General features: G+C 38.5%; 1 protein-coding gene across 1 annotated transcript; it reads left to right on the top strand.

The window, feature by feature from the left end:
- The first annotated feature begins 1783 nt into the window (after nt 1–1783).
- CXCL9 (C-X-C motif chemokine ligand 9) lies at nt 1784–9734 on the top strand. The gene is made up of 4 exons (XM_066385934.1): nt 1784–1897; nt 3007–3133; nt 4443–4527; nt 7531–9734. The coding sequence occupies exons 1-4, from the start codon at nt 1834–1836 to the stop codon at nt 7633–7635; spliced, it is 381 nt and encodes a 126-aa protein (XP_066242031.1). The 5' UTR covers nt 1784–1833; the 3' UTR covers nt 7636–9734.

Genomic DNA, 9734 nt, shown 5'->3' with positions numbered 1-9734 from the left:
AACCGGCCAGGGCCGAAATGTAAATTTTTGATTTGCACATTGAGCAGCTGCCCAGGCGCCCGCCTTAGAACACTGATTACAAGTGCCATTTTAACCGGTTCACCGAACTCAACAAAAAATTAGGTATTGGTTCTGCCAAACCATTGGAAACTGGCTGAATCCCACCACTGCTTATCTCCCTTAACATAATTTCCTTAAGGTTCATCCATGTCGTAGCATGGGACAAGATTCTCTTCTTTTTTTAAGGCAACATAAAATTCCACTACATGTATATACCACATTTTCTTCACCCATTTATCTGTCAGTGGACAATTGGGGCACTTCATTTTTGCAAATAAGACTGTTGTGAATAATATTACTGTGAACATGAGTTTGCAGATATCTTTTTGAGATCCTTCTTTGATTTCTTTAGGGCCTATTCCCAGAAGTGGAATTGCTGGATCATATATGGTCATCCTATATTTAATGTTTTGAGGAGCCTCCATATTCTTTTCTATAATGGTAGCACTGTTTTGCATTCCCACCAATAGTGCACAGGGTTCCAACTTCTCCACACCATCACCAACATTTGTTATTTTCTATTTATTGATAAGTGGCATCCTGATGAGTATGAGGTGATATGTTATTGTGGATTTGATGTGCATTTCCCTGACTTTTATGATTATGATGTTGAATATCTTTTCATTTGCCTTTATTGGCCATTTGTGTATCTTCTTTAAAGAAATATCTATTTGAGATACTTATTTTTTAACCATTTTATTGTTGCTTTGTTGTAGAATTTCCTTAATTGTTCTGGATATGAACTCCTAATCAGATACACATTTTGCAATTATTTTTTCTCATGCCATAGGTTGTTATTTTCACTCTGTTGATTGTTTGTTTTTAATGCAAAGGAGTTTTTAAGTTTGATGTAGTCTCATTTGTCTGTTTTTAACTGATCCCTTATTCTAATCAATCTAATCATTAAAAACAATAATAACCTGACCAGGCAGTGGCTCACTGGCTAGAGCGTTGAACTGGGACGCAGAAGAACCAGGTTTGAAATCCCGAGGTCGCCAGCTTGAGTGCGGGCTCATCTGGTTTGAGCAAGGCTCACCAGCTTGAGCCCAAGGTCACTGGCTTGAACAAGTGGTCCCTTTGTCTTCTGTAGCCCCCTAGTCAAGACACATATGAGAAAGCAATCAATGAACAACTAAGGTGTCACAACAAAGAATTGATGCTTCTCATCTCTCTTTCTATCTGTCTGTCCCTATCTGCCCCTCTCTCTGTCTCTGTCACAAATAATAATAATAATAAACAAAATGAGCTTACCACAGTAGGAAATGACCTGGTCCTGAAGGAAATTAGGATGCTTTCTAATTTATCATAAATTAAGGAAAGATAAATCTAGTCATATATAAATAGTAAAGATATTTGAAAGTATATTACTTGTCTGGTCTTTAATACTTCCCATCTGTAAACCACATCTCCAACTTCTGTTGTACGATATTATTATAGTCATTATGTAACCTATACTTCACCCAGGTGAGCAGTTGTGAGTATGCTAACAGCTGCCATTGATACCAGTTTCACATCCCTTACTATAAACCAGCCATTTATGTGAAGTGGAAATAAAGCATGCAGAAATTCCCTTGGATCTAAGAGTAGGATTTCCCCCAGTACAAGTGTTTGTGGTTAGTTTTGTTAGATCAGCTAAAAATATCAGCCAATCAGAGTTTAGGAGGGAAAAGACTTTCCCAAATAAATATGATTCCCAACAGCATGTTCTCTAAAGAATTTTTCAGGCTTGAAATCCTATAGAGAAGTAACTCAGTAGAACTCCATTCTACCACTATGAAGAAAAGTGTTGTTCCTCTCCTTTTGGGTATCATCTTCCTGACTCTGATTGGAGTTCAAGGTAAGGGGTTCTGAGTTACATTAGGCTGTAAAGTGAGAGATGTAAATTGCTTTAAAAGCCTCTTGATTTGCCCCAATAGAGGTAATTGCTTTGCATGCATCAGTAAGTGATATGAGTCACTCATAAAAGCTTATCAGTGATGTGGTTGATTATCCAAAGTTTATATCTTAGACTTGCCAAATCAAAAAAAGTCTTCTCAGTCTTGGTGTGTGAATTCCTGGTATGTTGTAAGCATTGAGTAAATGTTTGTTGAACTGGGTGATAATGAGATGAAAGATTCTGTCTCCTAAGGTAATTTTATCACCGTAATATTGTTTCTTGATAAGTATACCTGTGCTTAACCAATTAAAGATTCAACAATTAAAGAAATTGTCCCTAATCTGTTTACTATCTACGTTTGTAACCTTGGTCAAATTAGTGAGCTTTTCTAGACTTCAGTTTCCTCAGCTGTAAAATGGAGATTTACAGTTATGCTTTTTCACCTACCTCATGATGTATGGCATATAGTAAGCACTGAGTAGATATATGCTGAATGGATGAACATATTAAGGAATAAAGATAGTGTATTTTAAAGAATTTCCAAAAGTTCAAAGCACTATTGAAAAGCAAAGCAGTGGGGAGGATGAGAATGGTGGTGCTAACTAGTTATTTTATGTAGAGCTTTCTGTCTGAACCAACACAAATTGCATTCTACTAAGGTCATATAATAAGTGGATTTGGCAATTGCTTAGGAAACTGTGGTCCACATAGCACACATGAATTATGCATTTGTGTGTCTTGCCTGCAATGGGCATTTATTAAATATTGTGAAAATCTTTTTTCCTAAGGTTCTAGACTATGATAATTACAAGCAATGCCTTTGGACCCAAACTCTTCACCTGCCCTCTACAAGCTGAGTGACTTTGTTCTTTACATAACTTCTCTGAACTTTAGCTTCTTTGTCTGTGAAATGGAGGTAATGACTACTTCAAAAGTTTGTGGTAATGATTATTAGAAACCTAGTCAATGAGTAACAACCATGACTTAGTCAAATGTATCATTTTGAGAGATAACCTAAATTGAGACATTGCCCAGAACTGGTGTGTGCTACTCATTTCTCTTTCTCGTAGGAGCCCCAATGATGAGGAAGGGACGCTGTTCCTGCCCGGTCACTAACCAGGGGACGATCTACTTAAAGTCATTAAAAAACCTTGAACAGTTTCCCCCAAGCCTTTCTTGTGAAAAAACTGAAATCATGTAAGTAAAATCTCATCCAACACATATACTTCATATTGGCAGAAACATTGAATTTAGTGTGATTATTACCCTGGGAATGCTTGCCCATAAAGACACTTAAAATTCAGATTCTTGCTCCTCTGTAAATCTGGCCTACTTCTTTCTTTTCTAAAAATACAAGCAATTTCGGGTAGAGATTAAGAACAAAGAATTACATATTACAAAAGTAATAAATACATGTTCATTGTAGAAAATGTTTAATGCAGATAATACAAAATTAGAAAAATAAATGTTATTTATAATCCTACCCTCAAGTGACAAATACCGTTACCCCTTGGTATGTAGTTTTTCAGATCAGTCTCATTTGCTTTATGTGTACATATATAGACACAAAAAATATATACATATATTTATAAATACAACATATATCTCTATATACACACAAAAAATGAAATTATACTCTACATACTGTTTTATAATCTGCTTTTTCATGAACTCTATATCATGAACATTTTTTGTGTCAGTAAATCTTCTGTAATAATGTCATCTTTTTCTAATAATGTCACTTTAATGGCCAAATTATATTCTATTATATGAATATACCATAATCTGTATGACCAATGCCAAAAGGTAGATTATTTTCAATTTTTTGCTACTGATATCAAACTTATATTGTGGCAATGTTGTGTCTTAAATTCTTTACTATAAGTCATACCTTTCTAAAGTATAGAATTGCTAAGTTAAAGTATATGCATACTTTAAGTCTTTTGAAGTTTAAATCAAAGATGATATGTAGAATGGCTACTCTTATTCTCAGATTATACTGAGAAATTAGAGGAAAAAAACTTAATTTTTCATGGAGGGTCTGCTGTGAGTAAATTTAAGAATTCAACCAATCTGTTAATTTTTTCTTAGGATAATATTTTATGTTTTAAGTAGCTTCCTTAGAAAATTTGGCAAAATTCATGATGATTTTTGTTGTTTCTATAAAAAGAGTAAGTATATTGATAAATTTTCTATTTTGCTTCTTCAGTTAAGCTTAAATAGCTATTTCTAGAACAAAAGAACCAATATCATTTTTAGATATAAGTTTCTTCCATTACATATACCTGTTGGATTTTAACAATTTTATGATTACATACTATCCTAGAAATTTATCTAACTCCCCCTACTCATTTAGAAAATGCTAAGGCAGGAAAAAGTCTGGAAGTCTCAATGCTTATAGTGATGCCACAGTACACTCTAATTGGGGAGTTGAGTTCTGGGAATAAGATGAAGCATTTAAATTATTTAAGTTAAAAAAAAAATCTTGTTGCTATTTTCTTGGTAGTGCTACAATGAAGAATGGCTATCAAACATGTCTAAACCCAGATTCAACAAGTGTGAAAAAATTGATTGAAGAGTGGGAGAAACAGGTTAGTGAAAACAAGGAACAAAATTTTCTTTCTCTCTTTTTTTTTTTTTTTGTATTTTTGTATTTTTCTGAAGCTGGAAATGGGGAGAGACAGTCAGACAGACTCCCGCATGCGCCCAACTGGGATCCACCCGGCACGCCCACCAGGGGCGACACACCAGGGGGCGATGCTCTGCCCACCAGGGGGCGATGCTCTGCCCCTCCGGGGCGTCGCTCTGCCGCGACCAGAGCCACTCTAGCGCCTGGGGCAGAAGCCAAGGAGCCATCCCCAGCGCCCGGGCCATCTTTGCTCCAATGGAGCCTTGGCTGCGGGAGGGGAAGAGAGAGACAGAGAGGAAAGGGGGGGGTGGAGAAGCAAATGGGCGCTTCTCCTATGTGCCCTGGCCGGGAATCAAACCCGGGTCCCCCGCATGCCAGGCCGACGCTCTACCGCTGAGCCAACCGGCCAGGGCCAAAATTTTCTTTCTCTTAGAAATTAAGTTTGGAAGACAAAGAATCTATGTAGTTCCTTTAAAGGTCATTTAAAAAAATTCGTATTATTATGCTCCTATTTTGTTGCTGGAATGATGTCCTCACTTGAGGTATTGTTATAATTCCTGCATAGAGTATCACTTGTCTATCACACCATTAGAATGTGGGTTTAATGAGGGTAGGGAGCTTATCTTTCTTATTCAACACAATAAATACGTGTTGAACTGAATAGTAAGCACTGAGGATAGTAAGGTAATAAGATATAGTATCTTCTTACTATAGCAAATATTCTAACAATAAATTAAAGTACAATGTGAAATATAAAAAATATGTACAAGAATTTTTTTAATTAATTAATTTAATTTTTACAGAGACAGAGAGTGAGTCAGAGAGAGGGATAGACAGGGACAGACAGACAGGAACAGAGAGAGATGAGAAGCATCAATCATTAGTTTTTCATTGCGCGTTGCAACACCTTAGTTGTACATTGATTGCTTTCTCATATGTGCCTTGACCGCGGGCCTTCAGCAGACTGAGTAACCCCTTGCTGGAGCCAGCGACCTTGGGTTCAAGCTGGTGGGCTTTTTGCTCAAACCAGATGAGCCCGCGCTCAAGCTGGCGACCTCGGGGTCTTGAACTTGGGTCCTCCGCATCCCAGTCCGACGCTCTATCCACTGCGCCACCGCCTGGTCAGGCAAGAATCTTGAAGGTTATAGAAGAAAGAGTAATTAATTTTGCTGGAGGGAAGGGCAAGGACAAACTATTAAGGAAGACTTTTCATACATATCAGGTGACATTTGATTTGGGTCTTGAAGGATAAGTATACTAATCAGAAAAATTAGGGGATGTTTCAAAATGAATATGAAGCTATAAAATATCCCCTAAATTTTATGAGCATAATTAGGGGATATTTAAAAATGAATACAAAGTGCCTGACCTGTGGTGGTGCAGTGGATAAAGTGTCGACCTGGAAATGCTGAGGTTGCTGGTTCGAAACCCTGGGCTTGCCTGGTCAAGGCACATATGGGAGTTGATGCTTCCAGCTCCTCCCCCCCTTCTCTCTGTCTTTCCTCTCTCTCTCTCCTTCTCTCTCTCTCCCTCTCCTCTCTAAAATGAATAAATAAAAAAAATTAAAAATAAGTGTATAAAAAATTATAAAAATGAATACGAAGCAATAAAATATCCCCTAATTTTGCCTGACCAGGCAGTGGAGCAGTGGATAGAGCATCAGACTGGGACACAGAGGACCCAGGTTCAAAACCCTGAGGTCCCCAGCTTGAGCATCTGGTGTGAGCAAGGCTCACCAGCTTGAGCCCAAGATTGCTGGCTCGAGCAAAGGGTCTACTCAGTCTGCTGTAGCCCCCCAGTCAAGGCACATATGAAAAAGCAATCAATGCACAACTAAGGTGCCACAACAAAGAATTGGTGCTTCTCATCTCCCTTCCTGTCTGTCTGTCCTTGTCTGTCCCTCTCTCTGACTCTGTCTCTGTCAAAAAAAAAGAAAAAGAAAAAAGAATATCCCCTAATTTTTGTTAGCAGTATAGTTCACCAGGAGGGTAAGAACATAATGAAAAAAAAAAAGAATAGAATCATGAGAGAGCTTGCTATGTTCAGGAAGTAATGTGTGTGGCGTTCAAGTAATGTGTATGGCGTTTGCATTAAGGGTTTGAGGTAAAAAAGTATACTAGGACAAAGTGGGAAGAATCCTGTATGACATGCTAAGGTATTATGTTTAAAGAGGGCTACAGACTAAGTCAGTGGTAGTCAACCTGGTCCCTACCACCCACTAGTGGGCGTTCCAGCTTTCATGGTGGATGGTAGCGGAGCAACCAAAGTATAAATAAAAAGACAGATTTAACTATAGTAAGTTGTTTTAGAAAGATTTATTCTGCCAAACTTAGCGAAAATCCGACATAAAGTACTTGGTAAGTAATTGTTATTATATGCTTTAACTTGCTGTAACTCTGCTTTATAAATTTTATAAAGTAAAGTTACTTCCCTGTTTTCTAAATCACCATTACTGTGGAACCGGTGGGCAGTTAGAAAATTTTACTACTAACAGAGATACAAAAGTGGGCGGTAGGTATAAAAAGGTTGACTACCCCCAGACTACGTAGCCAGGAGCAAGGCTTCCAGAGTCTGACAGAATAGTGGTCCTATCACATACTAGCTCTTCAACTTTGGGCAAGTCATGCTCTCCAAGCTCCAGTCTCCCCACTGGTAAAAAGTGGGTGATAATAGTACCAACTTCAGAAGGTTGTGCGTGGGTCAGTTAGGTCTTAAGCAAGGTTGGAGTGAAGATAGTAATAAGCCAGGAGAATGACAAAAGAAGACCAGTTAGAGGCTTTTACCTCCTCCTCAAAGTGGGTGAAGTAGAGAGAATCAAAAGGAGACCCTTTGAGAGTGAAGCAACTTTAAACCAGTTTTGAGGACAAAGAAGGGGGCCACAGTCTGAAGAGATCAAATATAATATAAGAAAGAAGAAATGGTACAATAAAGAAATACTGCTTTTCCCTCCCCCCTCTCCTTACAGGTCAGCCAAAAGAAAATGCAAAAGAAAGGGAAAAAAAATTTAAAAAGAAGGAAATTTCTGAAGGCTAAAAGATCTCAACGTCTTCATCAAAAGAAGATCACATAAACAATCACTTTACCTTTGTGTAAAAAAGGTTCTTTTTAACTATGCTGAAATAATTCCAATAGAGGATGGCACCTTAATCCATATGTTTGTTGATCTGACTAGAAATTTTAAAGCATCATTAAGCAATTGTAATTAAAACCAGAAAGTGGCTTTTAAAATCCAAATGTTGAGAATTGTTAGGGGCTACAGTTTGTCCTTATTCTTCCGCCTACAGTCAGCTGTATTTCATCATGCTTAAGGGAATGATCTAAGAACACCCACATGAGGACACATGCCCACACACCAGCTGCCTGGGACAGCAGCCCAAGCTCCCTAGACCGCAGCCTGCGGTATCCAGAGAGTATTCTGAGGTACTATCAGCAAGCCCCAAGTTTGTCAGCATGCTGATAAGCCAAGCAGTTTGGCATTGAGCTGGATCTCACAAAGCTGCCATGGCATCAGTATCTGTATTTGTGTCAGCCTACAGGCCTCACACAGTGTATCTGAGAGGTAAATGCTGGTTGTTTCCAGGGACTACCACTGCAGAACACTAGCAGTTAGCTTTCAGAACCTTCTGTCTTACTTTGAGGCCATGTGACTGACTCCATCCTGCCTACTAAGGCTGTCTGCTTTCTCTCCCTTCCTTCCTTCCTTCCTCCCTCCCTCCCTCCCTCCCTCCCTCCCTCCCTTTCTTCCTTCCTTCCTTCCTCTCTCTCTCTCTCTCTCTCTCTCTCTCTCTCTCTTTTTACCACTTTATTTCTATTGTTCCCCTTTGCCTCAGTCAAGCCAGAGAGTTCCTCACTGTCCTACCACAATTCAGTGCCTGCTTCCTCTACTGCGCAGGCAATGATCTTGCTGACCTGAGTCTGCTCTTTTCTCATTCTTTCCCCAACACCCCAAAGGAATGCCTTCTTCTCCCCACTCATCTTCACTTGACCTAGGCTCCAAGATTCAGTTCAATCCTGCCCCTTAAATAATACTCTCTGTATACAAATTAGCTTAAAACTTCTATTTCACTTGTGCTCTACACCACAGAGGTAAGCACTTGTTTTCTAATTACTTTTTGTATTTATTCTATCTCTCCAACCAGATTGTCAGCTCTTTTAGGTCAGGGGCCACAGTTTATCTTCCTAAATCTGCCACCATGCCTCATATACTGTGGAACTAGGTTTTGAATAATTTCTTAGTTGCAGTGGTTACAGGTAGAACAACCAGACCATCTCCTCAGAGCAGGAAGTGGCTTTCTATTGGCTCCTCAATATTGAGTAACCCCTGGTAACCTCTTTGACTTATTATCTTCAGGCCATTGTCCCTGAAGGCAGTGGGGTTGATGATGCCATATCCTTGTCGTTATGACAGAATGTTAACTTGTCCTCGTTGGCAATTAAGAAGGATATTTTTAAACATTTATGAATATTCATAAAATATACAAAGTAGCTAGAATTGTAGAATCTTAAAATGGGACTCTTCCAAGTAGCTTAAAAATCAACCTGTATCCAACCTTTCCCCTCCCCATACAAAAATTCCTTTAGTACCGTTTCTGACAATCCTCGGTTTTTTATGATCTGACAAGAAAGCTACCAACATCCTTTTGAAAACTCATTTTAGATAAATATTGTCTTTAAATGTCATTAAACTTTTCAGATTTTAAAGTAATGTGACTATCAAAACCTCACCAGGTCTCATGAAGAAAGGGGATATTAAGATACCAAAAGCAAAACCGATTAGTGTAGACATAGCTGGTGCCCACTTAACCTCTGCAGGGCTTGGAAACTCTCTTAAAAGGGAGGTTGAGTGGATTGTATAGGACAGGATGTCTTTGGCCAGAATTTAAACATAGACTACTTTCCCCAATTTTTTTACTCCTTCCACTATAGATGCTTTCAGTGCTGTCCAGTGGTGATACCACCCCCACAACGTCTTAGCTAATCATGAACCTCTAGCTCCTTCCATTAACTCACCTGAAAAATCTAAATGTTCCTTAATTTGAGATTCTTTGACCCAGTTACCATGCATCTCATAGGTAAAGTGGACAGTGTATAACTAAAAACCAGAAACCACATGTTATGGCATATAGGTACATGATAATCACTTGTCATTTATATATATATATATATATA

Source organism: Saccopteryx leptura, chromosome 5 (assembly GCF_036850995.1).
Source record: "Saccopteryx leptura isolate mSacLep1 chromosome 5, mSacLep1_pri_phased_curated, whole genome shotgun sequence".
NCBI classification, from domain to species: Eukaryota; Metazoa; Chordata; class Mammalia; order Chiroptera; family Emballonuridae; genus Saccopteryx; species Saccopteryx leptura.
This window is presented reverse-complemented; position numbering and strand designations above follow the sequence as displayed.